Source organism: Apiospora phragmitis, assembly GCF_038363925.1.
Source record: "Apiospora phragmitis strain CBS 135458 chromosome Unknown utg000009l:1.0-1189150.0:1.0-1190623.0, whole genome shotgun sequence".
Classification (NCBI taxonomy): Eukaryota; Fungi; Ascomycota; class Sordariomycetes; order Amphisphaeriales; family Apiosporaceae; genus Apiospora; species Apiospora phragmitis.
This window is the reverse complement of record NW_027117408.1, coordinates 272,390-289,452: the sequence shown is the minus strand read 5'-3', so window position 1 is coordinate 289,452 and position 17,063 is coordinate 272,390. Positions and strand designations below refer to the sequence as shown.

At 52.9% G+C, this 17,063-nt stretch overlaps 7 protein-coding genes across 7 annotated transcripts; 2 read left to right on the top strand and 5 right to left on the bottom strand.

The window, feature by feature from the left end:
* Positions 1-265: 265 nt before the first annotated feature.
* On the bottom strand, positions 266-1,229 carry PG994_009593 (uncharacterized protein; the record flags this gene model as incomplete). Its single annotated transcript, XM_066861002.1, has 3 exons — positions 266-546; positions 624-1,082; positions 1,163-1,229. 3 exons carry the CDS (start codon positions 1,227-1,229, stop codon positions 266-268), a joined length of 807 nt encoding a protein of 268 aa, XP_066713172.1.
* A 2,907-nt stretch (positions 1,230-4,136) lies between these two features.
* On the bottom strand, positions 4,137-5,092 carry PG994_009592 (uncharacterized protein; the record flags this gene model as incomplete). The annotated part of the gene is made up of 4 exons (XM_066861001.1): positions 4,137-4,669; positions 4,718-4,808; positions 4,860-4,983; positions 5,046-5,092. 4 exons carry the CDS (start codon positions 5,090-5,092, stop codon positions 4,137-4,139), a joined length of 795 nt encoding a protein of 264 aa, XP_066713171.1.
* Positions 5,093-6,314: 1,222 nt separating this feature from the next.
* On the bottom strand, positions 6,315-6,992 carry PG994_009591 (uncharacterized protein; the record flags this gene model as incomplete). Its single annotated transcript, XM_066861000.1, has 1 exon — positions 6,315-6,992. One exon carries the CDS (start codon positions 6,990-6,992, stop codon positions 6,315-6,317), a length of 678 nt encoding a protein of 225 aa, XP_066713170.1.
* A 2,365-nt stretch (positions 6,993-9,357) lies between these two features.
* Positions 9,358-10,341, top strand: PG994_009590 (esterase/lipase; the record flags this gene model as incomplete). Its single annotated transcript, XM_066860999.1, has 1 exon — positions 9,358-10,341. The coding sequence occupies one exon, from the start codon at positions 9,358-9,360 to the stop codon at positions 10,339-10,341; it is 984 nt and encodes a 327-aa protein (XP_066713169.1).
* A 210-nt stretch (positions 10,342-10,551) lies between these two features.
* On the bottom strand, positions 10,552-12,661 carry PG994_009589 (uncharacterized protein; the record flags this gene model as incomplete). Its single annotated transcript, XM_066860998.1, has 5 exons — positions 10,552-11,090; positions 11,131-11,280; positions 11,342-12,016; positions 12,110-12,570; positions 12,639-12,661. The coding sequence occupies 5 exons, from the start codon at positions 12,659-12,661 to the stop codon at positions 10,552-10,554; spliced, it is 1,848 nt and encodes a 615-aa protein (XP_066713168.1).
* An 824-nt stretch (positions 12,662-13,485) lies between these two features.
* PG994_009588 (uncharacterized protein) lies at positions 13,486-15,886 on the top strand (the record flags this gene model as incomplete). The annotated part of the gene is made up of 8 exons (XM_066860997.1): positions 13,486-13,601; positions 13,679-13,719; positions 13,775-14,472; positions 14,545-14,565; positions 14,626-14,834; positions 14,908-15,275; positions 15,320-15,634; positions 15,753-15,886. 8 exons carry the CDS (start codon positions 13,486-13,488, stop codon positions 15,884-15,886), a joined length of 1,902 nt encoding a protein of 633 aa, XP_066713167.1.
* A 32-nt stretch (positions 15,887-15,918) lies between these two features.
* PG994_009587 (ribose 5-phosphate isomerase) lies at positions 15,919-16,526 on the bottom strand (the record flags this gene model as incomplete). Its single annotated transcript, XM_066860996.1, has 2 exons — positions 15,919-16,015; positions 16,120-16,526. 2 exons carry the CDS (start codon positions 16,524-16,526, stop codon positions 15,919-15,921), a joined length of 504 nt encoding a protein of 167 aa, XP_066713166.1.
* Positions 16,527-17,063: the final 537 nt, after the last annotated feature.

The following is a 17,063-nucleotide window of genomic DNA, read 5'->3' as shown; positions in this document are numbered from 1 at the left end:
TCTCACAAAGCTTGCGTAACTTCAGAATCCGCCACTTGAAATAGTGTTGTAGTGAGTTGGCGATGAAAACGTTTTGGTTCCTTGCACACTACTTCTGTTGTTACTCTAGGGATTACTATAGGGATCGATGCGGATACTAGTAACCCGGCTTCACTCATATATATGCAGGCATTTGCTTATCTTGTCAACTTCGGCGCTCCTACTCCTCCTCCTTTGTTTTCGCCACAGCAACGACAGCCAAAAGCCCACCCAGCCGGTGCATCGCCTAGTTATCGTCCACCGCGCCCTCTCCGACTGCCTCCCGATAGGCAGGCAGCAGTATAGCCCCCCGATCTCGCGGTACCGCCCTCGCTAGCATAGACGACATTGCCTTGCCTGGTGAAGTCAGCCATGAGGTAGGCCGCGCCCGCGCCGCCGCCACGTCCTTGATACCTTCACCCTTGGTCCGCCCCGGCATCAGCACGTTGACCCGAATGGGAAGCGCGGCTGCGTTCAGGCTACTCGTAAGGCCGCGGCCGAGGGCAAGGATGCCTTCTTTGGTCACAGCTAGGACGGTCAATTACCGGAGACAGACTGACTGGGGGAAGAGTGGAATTATTCGAATTGAAAAAGGGGGGTTTTACCATGGTCGACTCCTTGAAACCTCTGCACATCCGCGGTGAAACTATTGAGTACGATACTGCCGCCCGGGAAATCCTGCGTCCGCATGTGGTGGATCGCGAGTGTGGCCGTGCTCATGGCGCCCTTGAGGTGGCAATCGAGCACCGCATGGCTGGGCTCTTGGAGCTCGCCGTCGGCATCTATCGCAAGGGAGGACGCGCAGTCGTTGCTGCGGGACTGGACGCCGGCGCATGCGAAGACGTGATCGACGCGGCCGTGGACCTTGACGGCTCGCTGGAAGAGGCGCCTCAGGTCAGCCCATACGGTGACGTCGGTCTGCTGGTACGTGAAGAAGGCCGTGACACCCGTGGACGGGTAGATGATCTGCGGCGCCGGCGGCGGCTGCACGTCGCCGCTGACCACGGCGGCGCCTAGGCTGAGGAGGAGCTCGACAGTCGCTAGCCCAATGCCCGATGAGCCGCCTAGGAGAGAGGGTGAAGTTCTCTTGGTCAGTGGAACGGATCTACAATGAATGATTGGAGGGCAGGAAGGGGGCCTATACCTGTCACTATTATAACCTTTCCCCTGAGGGTTGTCAGATCGCCATCGGTGATGGTAAACTCAGCCATGATATGTATGGCCTCGTCTCGTGGGACAGATTGATGCGGAGATCTCTCTCCACTTTCGAGATCAGGTAACCTAGGAAGATAATTCTAAGTTTTCCGGATGAGCGGGGGAATCGGACAGGTGTTTGTTTCACTTTCTTTCGAACCCACCGAACTTTTTTCTGTCTTATCTTATTTCTTTTTTTAGCATTGCCACCCCCAGGTCGCGTCATTTGGGTCACTTGGGAGGCTGGGGTTGGGGGCGCGGGGGAAAGCCAACGGCGCATCCGTGCCGCACCTTGATGAGCGCCAGCCCATTTTAGAACCTCACCGCTTATAGGAACGACCCCCCTGCCTCTCGTAATTGCTTTGGCGTATCATCCCCCCTGCGAGAGTCTACCAAGACCTGCAAGACGTAGCAAACAACTTGGCTCGGTTAGATCAAATAAGCGAGCCCGCGGATACGGGTTGCCGAGTTCACTGCTGTAAGACTGGTACTTGCTATATAAAGCGTCCTTTAGGTATATAGAAAACCATTTTAAATAAGTTTTATTCCCTCAACCAGCCTCGAAAACAGCGCGACTAGTTCTGTGATATCTAATTGGACACACTTGTCTCTCTGCACGATCGTATGTTTGGCAATGAGAGACATTGCTATTCATTTCTGGTTTCATCTTGATTAGGTGATTCGAGCTGGGTTGCTAGTGTCGCTATCGCAGTCTCGAAGTTCAAAGGTTTCTAGTACTCTTCGCGACGTTTGAGCCGACTAGCCACTCCTATTATTCACCAGAGCTGACCAATGCTTCCTGGGCCTTCAGCAAGTTACAGAGTCGGAGGAAAAGGTCAGGTTAATTCCATGCGCAAGATTACTTCTGCTCGCCCAACCGCTGGTCCAGTCAAACATGTCACTACGTCCTAAGTCAATTGTTGGCATTGAACCCCATAGGCCTTCCATTGAGCTATGATCTCCACGGTGTGTATTACTCCCCGTATCGACGTCTACTTCTCGAGGGCGACTTCTTGACCTAGTCCGTCTAGTCGTTCTGGCCCTGTTGTCTTCTTCAACCTCGGTTCCCCAGCCCATTTGTCCAAGGCACTCTAGCAAGTCGACCGAGAACATCGGTATGGTTCGCATCTGCTGGTAGAAGTCATGCGTATCCGGTCCAATGTTTGCGTGAACCTGAGCAAAGAAGTTCACGTAGATGCTTCGCAGGTCCACTTGCTCGTGTTCAATGCCGGCAAGTGACGATCCGTCGTTATTAACGGGCCAACAGTCGATGACTGGGAAAGGGTTAGCAGATGGGTAAGACAAGAGTTTGGGTTTCATGGATTTTAGAATAGGCAAATTGACTTACCTCCGTTATAGATGAAGTAAGGGAGTGTGCGCACTAGCGGGGGTTGAAGCCAATTCAGCTCGAGCTCGAAATAGTGACCGTCCTGTGGGGAAATGGTTTAGTCTCTGCATCCGTACTCCAGGTCTCACATGTGGTGCGTACCTTGACGAGTGCCCAGATCCGGTCATTAAACCATGAACACCTGGATCCAAGGATGGATCGGTGAACGAGCCAGTGTCTGCCTTGGCAGATGATCTTTAGATCGGCGCCGTTACCGGATCGCCAGAGGCTACGGGCATGAATTAGCACGTGTAGTAGTGATTGAAAGTGGCTTACTTACAGCATGTCGCCACGCTGGCTGACAGTGGAGTTTCTTGCTGAAGACATTATGTTGAGGGTCTCTGTTAGAACTGTGGGATAATGGTAGTGAAAATTGAGTTTAGAGAAGCAATTGCCAAGAAGCCAGCAGCGGAATTGTGTTGACGGTCTTCGTAGTGTGTAAGGTGTGAGAGAAAAAGAAAGGTAGTGAGAAAGGACGAAGCTTGTGTTATAATGAGAAAGATGAAGATAGAGGTGTATTTATAGGTAGAACGCAATGGCAAAGAGGGATTGAATGCAGTTGGTTTCTGAAGACCGCCAAAGAAAAATGGAAAGTAGACACAAGATGGGAAACTGGCACATTGAATGCAAAATGGGACGTTTATCACGACTCGGCTCTATAGGATCGTAGAGCGGGAACAACACATTATTGAATGCATTATAGATAAGCTACGCATCTTGTTGATACTAACAGCCAGGATGGCCAGTATCTAAAGAGGCCTTCTAGTAATGAATCCCATGCTTGTTAAACACCTGAATCATCTCTACCTTCTCGAGGAGATCTCTCAGTGGTACTCGTTCCATATTGGGTGATCAACTTGATTCCATCCCTCGCTGTCATTCATTGAGGCCTGGGAACACATGGCCAGGTGCCGAGAATAGAGGCGAGAAGAGCTTGTTAACTTCGGTTGCTAGAATAATCTTTTGAACGCTGATCTGGCCGAAGAGCAGTACTACCTTAACTTACTTATGGACAGGAAGTACGGTATCCAATGTAAGCCGATTCACAAGCAGACATCCGTTGCAATCATTTCGGGAAAACACAGTGGTTGCCTATCAAATAGCCAATGCAGATTTGCATGGATACAAATTATCCTAGAAACCTCCAAGCCCCTCTTGCCAAGCGGTGAGTCACAAAGGAAACAGTGGCGGTTGAAAGTTCGTAGACAGTGTGCAAATTGCACCGTTGCAGGAATCAGGATTGGGGAATCTTCGATGAACGACATGCAGAGTAGGAGGCAAAGTCTTCCTACAAACAGATGGCACGTGTTTGGTTGGCAATCAAGTAAAATGACATATACTCAGATACAGACAGCAAAGCTTCGCACAATACCTTCTTCGCACTAATTCGCCAGAATCGTAACCAAGAGGAAATTTTATTTAATAACAGCTCCAAAATGCCAAAAAGCCAGAACAGTTACGCAAGAAAGGAATCCCCGATCCAGGGTAGCTTCCATTGCGCCAAGCCATGAGCCACAAAGGAAGTAATCATCATAAATTACATCTGCTCCCAGGCTTTCATCGCTTCGGCACTAGTTGGAGTCAAGGCCGTGGCCGTATAAATGGTGAACTCGACTCTCTGTCTGCCGGCATTCTTGCCGCCTACGTTCTCCATCAGGTCCACAGAGAAGATCGGGACCGATCGAATCGCGCTGAAGAAGTACGGGTTGTTCTGCACGTTCTCGAAGCACTCGGTGAAGAAGTGCACGTACAGGCCACGAAGGGTCGACTGCTTCTGCGCGTCGCCGGCGTAGGCAATCCTGATGCCCTCGAGTAGTTGGTCGATCTGGCGCGTTGGTACTCTCGATTGGGGGTTGCGGCGGAAGTACTGAATGCCGCTGTTCAGAAATTGGATACCGACGTTCAACACTGCCGTCTGGGAAGATGGGGAAGTTGAATATATTTCCCATGCCATATAGCGTGGCCAGGATTTCATGATCGAAGAGCGCAGTGGGCTGAAGAGCTTCATGATTGACCTCTGAAGATAGGTTAGTGAGAATTTACCAATGCGACGAGATGTCCCCAAGAGGGCTTGTGGACGTGAGGAAGGGCGGATTGAGGGCGAAAATGAGTACTAACCTGTGCTGTAGATAAATGATAGAAGAGTCTGAAGTGAGCTTGGCGAGAACTGGTCTAGTTTGATCTCGTAAATGTTGTTTTCCTGCCAAATCTCGATTTCAGTTAGTACTGATCACATTTATGCTTCGCATGGTTCACTCACGTTGAACATGTTGTCAAGGCGCTCCCTGAACCAGGGGCATCGGGATAGGATTCCTCGGTGGAGGAGCATGCTGTGTCCGCGGCAGGTGATGCGGACATCGGCATACTTTCCTGTCTCCCACAGGCTGCGAAGAGGAAATGTCAGTGCTGGCATGAATGTGAGAGGGAGACGAAATGGGTAACGTACAATAGGTCGCCCTCCTGGCTAACGGTGGGGTACTTTTGGGGAGACATTCTGTCGAAACTCGGTGAGGATGTCTCTTGAATGCTCGGAGAGAGGTGCGCGGTGGGCAAGTCGACGGCTGAGCTGACAGCGATGCGCAGAAGTTCGTTTTGCGTGTGTTGTTGGATGTCTTCAGTGTGGGCTCAGTGGAATCCGTGATGTCGCAAGAAAAATGAAAATGAATGAGGATGAATGGTAGCAAGGAAAGAGAGATCGTCGTCTTCAGGTGCCGAAATGTAAACTAAATAGGGTCTGTCTATTTAGGTAGAGTGTGGATTGCTGGATGATTTCAGAATCCAGGTCAATGTTGAGGGAGGAGAAAATATGAAGTTGACAGAGGGTGGAAAGAAAGAACACCTGGTTAAATGCCCAGGACTCTGTTGGACATTGCGAGGAAATCAGTACTGCGGGAAATCTGGATCAGGGTACCTGTAGTAACCATTATTGAGATGCACAGTTGATTAATAGGCCAAACCCCCCTGTGAAGGGGTTTAAGAATCATTTCATATACACAATCAGTTCACTGACCACTCAGCTTAGAATTACACCGAGTAGCTAGTGGCTCACTGTTCATCCACCTTTATGAGCAATTAAGAGACCCTCTCTAGGTATACATGCATACCTATCAATCTCGCCCGGGCAATGTCAATGCCATATGTCCTTCCCTCCTTACCCCCACTTCGAGTCGATGCCAACCGAGACAGCCCATCTGTTACGAAAACGCCAACTGCTCACCTTTGATTTCTATAGACATCACAGCTTCCACCAGAGACCCGATGGGGTTGCACCCTTTCCTGGAGAGTCCACTCAACTGGGAGTTCATAGCCTCGAGGTGATACACTGCTACGCGATGAGGCGGATAATAAAGCAGGCCGAAGCTATGCTCATAACGAATGAGACATGAATTTCCAGCTTGGCTTGCAGTATGATTCCCGTGGTTTTGGCTGAGGCTTTCGTTATCCTTTACCCGTCTGCCTGTCCTACGAGGTTGTTTTAAAGTATCCTGGAGCCCCTGGCGCCGGCGTTGGCAGCGACGGTGGTATTACGTGATAGAACCCACATCATTGTTACGTAGGCTTCTCAAGTCTCTATTGTTTTCTACCTGTGAGGGCTTTACGACCAACCTGCTCTAGTCTGTTCTCATTACCTCAAAGTCAGACCGCTTTCCAACTTCTGTCAAGTATCTGTACTCCTAGGTACCACATACTCCTGCTCTTGTATAGCCCCCTCGGATCAAGGATTGACAGCCAGTGTGGTTTCTGACATCAGTTGAGCCAGTGTAAGGTCATTATCAGCAGGCTCGCAGGGGTCGTCTGTGTATACGCAGTCCACCTCAGCCTTGTGGTATGTGTTGTGGAGAAGAGTGAGGGCGCTTTGTGCCTGCTTCACGTAAGAGCCGAACCTGTATTCCACAATCATCGTGTCTGGAGTGGACAGCTTCACCAAGACTTGCCCCATATCGAAGTAGAAGTGGCACGCGAACCAGGATAGCAACACATCTGGAGCAACCATGTCAGGGTGTCCCTTCACCTGGATAACCCGGGATCTGTTGTGTCTTCTTTGCTGGAACGCCTTGACCCGGTTCCAGTACGCCCATAATTGGTGTCCGTCGACGCCGAAGTTCCCTGTCCGGACGGCGCGCATTATTCGGTGTGCCCCTGCTCCATCCCACATCGTCACCTTCACTGCGGCGGTGTGGATATGGGGGCGCGGTGGATGGACTTGAATCGCTGCAATCTTGCCAAGTTGTCGGATTTGGACTTTGCGGATAGAGTCGGCAACGGCCACTGTGCTGGGAAGTCCCGTCACAAGTATGCAGCAGTTCTCGTTCCTCCTCGGCTCCGAATCGGTCAACTCTTGGCGGATCGTGGGCTGTGCTGCATGATCCTGTTGGAGCTGCAGGGCTTCCATGGGCTTGTCGTTCGAGTGAGCTATGGTTTCGTCGCCGTCCAAGGCATTGGTATCCTCGGAAACATGGCCTGTGTGCCGAACTAATGGCGAGTGCGTAGTGGCATGTGCTGGAGTCTGGCTGGCAACAGCTGAGTTGCGGAACGCCTAAATTACCAGAAACATGTTAGTTAAGATTACTACGAATAGATTTTGATTGACCAAGAAAGTCATCCCATCTTTCGCCGATCACGGCGAGAAAGAGAGAAAAAGACGAAAAAGAAAGTTAGGAAATTCCATCATCTTGCTTGCGAAGAACTTACTTCTCGGACTTGAGACACGGAACGGCCCCAACCAGGGATCAACTCGGGACGTGTGATTTGTACAGGCGGTAGCGGTGTACTACCTTCTCGCAGCTCTGAAAGAAGTCTTTCTGGTCTCCCTGGTCCATTATGCTCGCATCTCATATGATTTGGTGTTGTCGTGGTAGAGAATAAACGTAACCTTAAGACGGAAAATGTGAAAGGGAAGCCAAAGCGGGATGAATGCCACAAAGCTGCCAAAACAGAAGCGGAACCTGCTTGTTTTGTTGTAATGAGAACAGAAACTCAGCTTATCAGCTAAACAGCGGATAGGTGAACGGAGTGCAATTATGTATTGAACAACCTAAAGACCATCCATTCACTACAAGCTCACAAAGACTCCAGAAGCTCATGAAGGAGAGCCGAGAGGGCGGCGAGGGTGACATCATAAGGCCCTCGTTGAAGAGGAGCGTAGAAGCTCGTTCACAGCAGCACCGCCAGGCCCACGGGTCGCCGTGCAGCGGCGCCCTGGGAGCTATACCTCCCTCCACTTCCCCCACCTGCCTCGACCCAGAAATCTGGTGATCGTAGACGGGCGGCGTCCGGCACGGATCTGAGATCAGATGCTGCAGAAAAGGCATCGAGACCAAGTTGCGGATCAAGGACTACGAGCACGTGTAGTACTGGGACCTACCTGGTTAATGTATAAAATAAATCGGTATATCACAACCATCAGATGGTTACTGTTTGGATACATGGCGACCTGATCTAACTTGATAGTAATGTGGTTTTTAAACAGATGTATCTGCTTGGTCACAAAAGGGGCGGCCGGCATTAGAAGGATGTCGACGATAGAGTCGTGCTACTTAGCAAGCTTGCTATATAGATCATCAACCAATCTCATGATGGGTATATCAGAGGCCTTCTACTATGTTGATTGCCATTTGAAAAAAGTTTCCTACACATTAACAGTATAGGCGTTCCATTGCGCCCTGGAGGAAAAGGGGTAGCAGAATTGTCACTAGCGCCTTGGCAACTGTACAGTCCTATCCGGAGCAAACGAAAAAAGTTGTTATCTCGATAGGGTAATGCAGCTGCGTGTCATTTTGAAGCGCATCCTCTAAAGAGGATGCGCCAATCCGCATGGTATGTTGGTATCGTGGAAGGACACCTGCTAACGGCAATTGCCAGTGACAACGACGGTGAAAGGTAAAGCTGGCGGACCTGGGTGGATGCGGATTCCCCCGATTTTAGCGGCTAATTAGCTGTCAGCTGTCATGAAGTTCGATTCGTAAACGACCCAATTGGCTGTCAATACGCATTTCGAAAAGACTCACATGTATTTCAGCTCAAGCATGGTATAAGCTCTTGGAAGATGGTTGTCGGGTGCGCGCAGTTACGAAACTTGCTTAAAACCGGCGTTTACGAGGTTATGCCTATTATACGACAGGTTTCAGTTAACCCCCTTATTACTTATATTAGCCGGGGAGTTAAATTTATTTTAACGTTCTTTAATAAATAAAGCGCTTTAAATTTAACTTATATATTAACTTTTTAAATATTAAGCTTATATTAAATATATATTATATAAATATATATTAAGTATATATTAAACATGTACTTTTTTAAAAAAGATTTAAAATTAAAATAAAATTAAAATAAAATTAAAAAAAGATTTAAATTAATTAAATATTAAAGTATTAATATATTAAGTTTTAAATTTTTCTATTTAATATAAGTTTAATATATAAAAAGTTAACCCGAGGTTACATTTAAAGCGCCCTACTTATTAAAGAACGCTAAAATAATTTAACCCCCCGGCTAATATAAGTGATAAGGGGGTCAACTATATTATACGAGAGCGCGAGTAAACAGTTCCGTCGCGGTGGATTCGGAAAGAACTAAAAGTGGACCAGCAGACTTGAATTCCACGACCACTTCTCTAAACCATTACTATTTCGGCTGTATATAACGTTCTTACTAACTCAACTTCAATTTGATATTATATCGTTTAAGAAGAATTGATAGATCCGCGGTTTCTGGATTGATCTATCGCCGTTTTATTGAAACAATCAACTCTCGCTATCATGGCTGGCCATACCCCCGCACGCTATGAGGAGCTCAAAGCCGCCGTGGCCGCCGTCCGCATCCAATTCGACGCCGCCAAGGCCGCCCAACCCGAGAACCTCGCCGAGGTCCTAGAAGGCGTCGAGGAGACACCCGTACAGATCCCCTCGCGCAACGGCAGCCGCACCATCGAAGGCCGCCTCTACCGCTCCACCGCCAAGGATACCGCTGCCACGACGGGCCCCGTGCCTGTCCTCGTGAACTGGCACGGTAGCGGCATGGTCTTCCACATGTTCGGCCAGGACCGCCCCTTCTGCGCCCAAGTGGCCCGCGAGATCCCCGGCCTCGTCGTCCTCGACGCCGACTACCGCAAGGGGCCCGAGGACCCCTACCCCGCCGCCGTGCACGACACCGAGGACACCCTGCGCTGGCTCGCGTCCCAGCAGGCCGTCTACGACGTGACCCGCGTCGCCCTCTCGGGCTTCAGCGCGGGCGGCCTGCTCGCGCTCGTGGCCGCGTTCACGCAGACCTTCCTGCTCGTGACCTTGGCCGCCGATGACGCCCTGAAGCAGCTGCGGATCCCCGTCGTCGTGGCCGTCTACCCGCCGACGGACCTGTCCGTCCCGCCGAAAGAAAGAAAGCAGGTCGCGCGCCCGGTCCGGCCCATCCCGCCGCAGATGGCCGAGCTCTTCGACGAGTGCTACGCGCCCGACCCGGCGACGCGCGGGGACCCGCGCTGCTCGCCCGGGCGCGCCGACGCGGCGCTGTTCCCGGAGCACGTCGTCATCGTCACGTGCGGCGGCGACAACTGCGCGCCCGAGGCGGACGCGCTGGCCGCCAGGCTGAAGAAGGATGCGCAGCGCAAGGTCGTCCACGAGGTCATGGAGGGGATGCCGCATGCGTTCGACAAGACGTGCCAGCCCGGGACGCCGGAGTGGGAGCAGAAGGACAGGATGAACGCGCTCATCGTCAGGGAGCTCAAGGAGGCGTTGCGGATGGACTAGAGATTGGATCCTCACCCTGACCTCATGTGGATGATGACATGATATGAAAACAATGACGAGGGATATGATTAAAACGTGGATAAATACTGGGCAGCCAATAGCATTATCATGAAACATCCATTGGTTGGATTTATCATCTACAAGCTTGAACTGCCCCATAAGAAGATGATGATATACATTTGCCTAAAACTCATAGGCGTGCTGTTCGTCCTAGCTTTGCTGCTCAATAGCCCGCTGCATGCCCGCCACCCACTCGTAAAACGCCCAAGCGCCCGGGTCCGGGATGGCCTGCCCCTGCGCCTCGGCCACGTACGACGCGCGCCCGAACTTGGCCTTGAGGTGCCGCGTCGCCTCGGCCTTCTCGTGCGCCACCCCCACCGCCGCCGCGAGGTCGCCGCCCGTCTGCGCGAAGGAGTTCGCGAAGGGGATTAGCACGTCCATGACGGTGCGATCGCCCTCGCGCGCGCCCGTGTACCTTTTGAGGGTCTCGACGGCTTGGGCTAGGGCCTGGGCGTACGTGGAAGACGAGGCTGGTGATGGTGATGCGGATTGGCCGTTGCGCTGAACGGCTTCTTGGAGGGCCGAGGTGAAGGCGGAGAGGAGGATGCCTGAGATTGCGCCCAGACTGCCGCCCATGTTGTCCACGGCGTCGGCCGTGGCCAGGAGGAACTTCATGATGGAGCCTTCCTTGTTTTCACCGCGGTCCAGTATCGCGATCATGTCTGCCACATGGAAGATCAGAAGAAGCTCTAAGGCGGATGAGGTCGTGTGAAAAGCAAGGGTACTCACCTTCTGAAACGCCTTGTACTGCCTCGCCGCAATCTCCGTCACCCATGATCATATCCCATTTCGTAAGGTTTGGCTCCACAGCAATGGCCGCCAAGCAGGCTGATCGGATCACAGCGTCAAGCAGACTGGGTGCAACTGATTTGTTGGTATCTGGTTAGCTTCCGAATGTAACCTGATCTCGACTGCTTGTTCGCCTGTGGAAATCACCTACCTTTAATATCGTTTTCATGCGTCAGCTCCTGTTTGCTTTCCATGTTCGCACCGGCACTGTCGTCGGTTTGCGTTTCGTATGACTTGGGGGAGGAGACATTGGGCCAGTGGGCTGCGCTAGTCTTCATGTCGAAAAGATCTAACAGCTCCTCGACAGGGGCGGAGACCTCGTTTGCAGCGTTGGTGAGGTTGCAGAGGGAGATAGAGAAGCCAGGCCCGTTCAGCGATGTCTCAAACGAACCCGATAGGGCTCTTGCAGGCTTGATGTTCCACGTCCGACCCAGCTGCACCATCGCTTCGTCTGTCAATGCACCCAGCTCCAAATTGCTGACACCGCCGTAGTTGTTGATCAGTAACACTACCGCGTCGTCGTTGTGGAAGTTGACGAAGGCCCTCTCGGCATCATTCGGGTCGCAGAGGAGCTTGAGACAGTGGCTAATCAGGTCCTCTACTGGAGGGAATGGGCTCAACTTCTGGGCGCCCGGCTCGTTGTGGATACCGGCACCGACTACGACGACATCGGCGGGAAGGGTCTCGTGCTTGGCCCTACCCGGCACGTGGCAGTGGTCGAGCGCGGAGCCTATCGAAACAACTTCGGCGTTCACCGCTTGCGCTAGCTTGACGCACCGATCGAACGGGTACTTCTTGGCTGCCGCGGCTGTGGCAATCTTGGCGGCTGTTTGCTCAGAACTTCTGTCAGTGATATACTTTTACTTCCTCATCGCCGGTCTTGCCAATGGGGAAAAGAAAAAAAGGATTGAAAACTTACGGATAATGTGCCCAGGCATGCCTCTCCTGCCTACCACGGCGGATTTACTCCTCCCCAACGACACATCGTCGGTCAAGGGGATGACGGCAATGTTCTTGCACGTGCCGTCGGCCTTGGCCCGCTCGGCCGCGAGGCCGAAGTGCAGCTTGTCGCCGGTATAGTTGGTGATCATGAGGATGTGCCCCTTGTCGGACGGAGTGGCCCGGATGGCCGCGAGGATCTGCTTGGTGCTGGGCGACGCAAAAATGTCACCGCATGCTGCCGCTGCGAGGGCGCCTTGACCGACGTACCCGGACCACCCGGGCTCATGGCCGCTGCCGCCGCCCGAGATGACCGAGACCGTTCCCCGGTCATGGCCTTTCTCGTACACGACCCGCTCCGACTGGATGAGGCCCAGGTGCGGGTTCGCTGCGGTGAAGGCCCTCAGGTATTTGGGGACCAGGGTATTGGCTGCAGTCTCCCTGGAGTAAGCAACGAAAGACTGTTAGCAAAACACCCCGTGTCGCCAATTGATTGTTCGGGTACGTACGGAAAGAAGTGTTTGTCCGACATTTCTGCAAATGGAGGTGTTTTCCTTGTTCGAATGAGACGTGGTGGTGGTGAGTGAGGGAAACAAAAACAAAAACCAATTTCAGGACGTTTCAAGTTCAGTCACACCTAGCATGCTACATTGGACATCATCAACCCTCAAGGTGTGAACGTACTCCAAGCCCTTTTTGAGATGCATCTTCCCATCGTGGATCAGCAACATTGCCTCCTGTTTTCATGATGATCACGAGCGTACGAGTTGTTTCCATGGCAGACCCTTCGTTTCCGCTTTAGCCCAAGGGGCCGCGGCTCGAGTCCACCCACAAGACCATTGATTTCAACTAGAGTTGGACACACACCCGCGTTCCGAGTCAATCGGCGGCAACTGACCAGTGCTCTTGACTAGGAGGGAGAGCGCGGATAGTGGCCGGCAGATAATGCGACGTATGGTACAGTCTATGCAGTCTAGATCCATCTCGCTGCATTGCCAAGCCAGGAATCTCCGGATGGGGGTGCGGGTAATCGTAACGACGGTGCGCTGTTTAGTGCGCGAGTCAGTTGCCATTCTGGCTGCTTCACACTTGCACACATTGGAGCTGGTGCGGGCCGCTCCCCCCTGCGGGCCCATTTCTCCAAACCATCAATGCCCCTTTTGGCTTTTCTGACCAAAGCCCCCGAGACGAGAACTTCTTTCTCCCCCTCTCTCAACTTCCCCCATTTCGCCCGACATCCGCGCCCACATGATCACCATTAGATTGCCCGTTTGTTGTTGTTTCATTGTTATCCCTTAGACGCCATTTGCCGAGCTCTAGAGGCTCAGACCAACGCCCGTACTATCGAAGCATAACATGGATAGCCGCAATACTCCGACTCGGAGTCTGGAAACGGATGATGGATCTCAGTCTTCGAAGCCAAAGCGGATGCGCAAGTCGAGGTCGCGAGGGCTTCGCACTAGAACTGGATGGTAGGCACCAATCCTCAATAGCACTCCTCAAGTATAGTAGAAAGAAGTCATAGCTGAATCTATCTATCTGTAATTAGCTTAACCTGTCGGTCTAGACACAAGAAATGTGACGAGAATCGTATGTTTCCCTATCAAGTTGAGCGGTCTACATGCAGCTGATGACGACACGGCAGTGCCGACATGCGGGTCCTGCTCTCTCGCGAACCGCAATTGTGTCTACAGCGAAGAACCAAGCCGGAACCCCGCCGCGTCGCGGCAATATAGCCAAGAATCCATCGACCCATCCCTTTCGGCAGGTACTGTGACGAGGACTGGGACGACTGCTCTGCCAGCGAGACGGGAGTCCAATCTTTTCCAGATGATGACGGACACTTCATCACCACAACATCCTCCTCCTCCTCCTCCTCCTCCTCCTCCTCCAGCCCCGGCGGCGCCAACGGTCGGCCCACATGCAGCAGGCGGCCCACCCGCCCCCTCGCTGATGGCAATAGCCGAGACGTACCACTACGCGCACTCGCCGGACACGGTGGCCTCGGAGCAGCTGACGGCCGACATGGCCTCGAACCGCTGGCTCGACCTGTTGGCGACGGACGCGGCCCAGGCCGACGCGAACTTCTCGCTGGCCCCGAGCCCGGCCCCGTTCGAGGAGGACTCGTCCTCGTCGTCGGCTACTGGCCAGACGCATGCCGAGTCGCGCCCGATCGGCACCGAGAACCAGCCCATCGCTGGAGGAGATGATGTCTCATCACTGGCGGCTCCGTCCTTGGTGGGCACGTTCGAGCGGCATGCGTGGTCGCTTGATCAGGATATCAAACTCACATCGGAGGAAGCTTACCTGTTCCGAGACTTTGCTGAGCGGGCCAGTCAATGGGTAAGCAAAAGCGCATCATGGTATTACATCGTAGCGCACCCAATATGATTGCTAACTGCTGTTACTCATCAGTTGGATTTGTTTGATCCCCATGTATGTGACCCCCCTCTAGATGGGCCAAGTAACTTCGTTTATTCTTACCATGTTTCACAGAAACACTTCTCGACACATGCTATCCGACTTGCGTTGAGAAATGTCGGCTTGTGCAAAGCTATACTGGCATTATGCGCGCGACATCGTGCAACATCCATACAAGCTGCCGGTGCATCCGCCGCCCCTACGTCATCGTCAGATCCAGAACCATCCAGCATGGCTGTGCAGTACTACTACGAGACACTCCATTATCTCCAGATTGCTTTGCAGTACGAATCATATACTCACTCAGAAGAGCTTCTAGCTACTGCCCGTAAGACATCATCCCTTCTCCCCGGGTAGACAGACAGGACCATCGCGCATGCTAACATCGAACGGTGGCGGTGGTTTACGTAAAGTGGTCATCTCCACGTATGAGATGCTCGACTCGGCCAAAAGCAACTGGAAGCGCCACCTCAAGGGCGTCTTCTGGATCCAGCGCTCGCAGAACGTCAACGGCGTGTCGGGCGGCCTGCGGCAGTCCGTGTGGTGGGCCTGGCTCCGCCAAGACATCTGGGCGGCTTTCCGGGAACGGCGGCGGTGTTTCTCGTTCTGGCGCCCGCTGGTGGACTACCCAGACCTGAGGCAGGATGAGCTGGCCAACCGCATCGTATACCTCCTGTCCCAGACGGTCAACTACTGCGCCAAAAGCGACAGCAGCAGCAACAGCAGTAGCGGCGACAACTCTGCACAAAGGAGAGCCTACCTGGGGAAGCCCTCTTGTCGGAGCTCAACCGCTGGAAGATGTTCCTGGGGCCTGGTTTCCAGGAATTACCGACGCCCGCGGCCGATCCCCAGAGCGTGTTCACTCCGATATGGATCCACCCTCCTCGGTTCGCCGTCTCAATGCAGATCTACAACTTCATCCGGATCCTTATCACATTATATCGCCCGGTCGTCTCGTCCGGGTTTGACGGCTATCTCAAAACACAAAAGATTCTGCACGATGCCGTAAACACGATTTGCGGTATCGCCATGGCGCTACGGGACGAAGGAAGCCAGATCATGTCTGCCCAATGCTTGTTTGGAGGTGAGTGTATTACTATGTGTGTCGTCAAGTACTTATCAAAACGCCGTGCTTTCCCAATTTCCCAAATTTTCTCAGACACGTGTTCGCCTGTGGCTAATTCTTACAAAACATACTTTAGCCGGGCTATGCGTTCAAGACGTAGAGAAACGCAAGGCCATACTGTCCCTGATTGACGCCTGCGAAGCCCGGACGGGCTGGCCCATGTCGCCACTTCGCGGTGATCTGATAACCGAGTGGGCTCGAGTGACGTAATTAGCAGAACCAGTTTCCTCTCTTTATCATCATTATACCGCAGCCATGGGATGTGAGCGCTGCATGTCGTAGTTGTTGATAGCCTGCACTTTCGCCGCTGATGCCGATGTGGGATCAAAGGTGTAACCACTGTTATCGAGGTGTCAGTAGGTCTGCTCTTTCCTCGCATAAATGGGCTGATTTGCAGAAGAAGAAAAAGAAGGAAAGAAGAAGGCGAAGAGAGAAAAACTTACAGCCACTCCTTAGTCAACCGCCTCGCCAGCTCCAGCCCAATGACCCGCTGTCCCAGGCAGAGGATCTGCGCATCGTTGGACAGCACGGCGCGCTCGACGCTGAAGCTGTCGTGGGCCGTCACGGCGCGCACGCCGGCCACCTTGTTGGCGCTAATAGCCACGCCCAGCCCCGTGCCACAGATGAGCAGGGCGCGGTCGGTTTTGCCCGACGCCACCAGCTCGGCCGCCGCTATGGCGTACTGCGGGTAGGCGGTCTTGTCGCTGGGGGAGGCGGGCCCGACGTCGATGACCTCGGCCACCCGCGGGTCCGCCGCCAGGTCCGCCGCCAGCTTGGCCTTGTACTCGAAGCCGGCGTCGTCGCCGCCGATGGCGATGCGGAGCTTGTTGGTATTGTTCATCGATGTCATTTTTGGATAATTGGATATGGGGTAGTAATTAGACAAGATATGTAATATGTGTGATATGGGCTGATGATTGATTGGCAGTACCGAGATTCGGTAGGGTAGTGTAGGTAGGGTAGGATTACTTAAGAAATAGTTCACTAAGCTGCGATGCGGGGGTGGTGTTGAGGCTATTATGCTAATTCGCATTGCTGAATTCTTTCGCACGTCATGAGACCGCGGCTGATGTCCCTTTTCGCCTGCAAGCTAAGGGGGGGCCATCATTGGGCTGTGGACGTTAGCCGCGATGCCTCGAGACGCGAGGGATGCCCCACATACCTCGCATGCGGGGCAAACTTGGCGAGATATGGTTTTCCACTTACTCCGTACCCCTGACGAAGTTGGGGGGTCATCATGCACGATGGGAGGGGGCGGCAAGGGGCCATGCCATTTTGGATTGGGGAGCCCCGGCAAGGCATTTCGGGCTTCGTCCGAATCGCAATGCATTATGACGACGAGCTCTAACGATGCGACATGCCCGACTTTGTTGGGACTTTGGAAGCT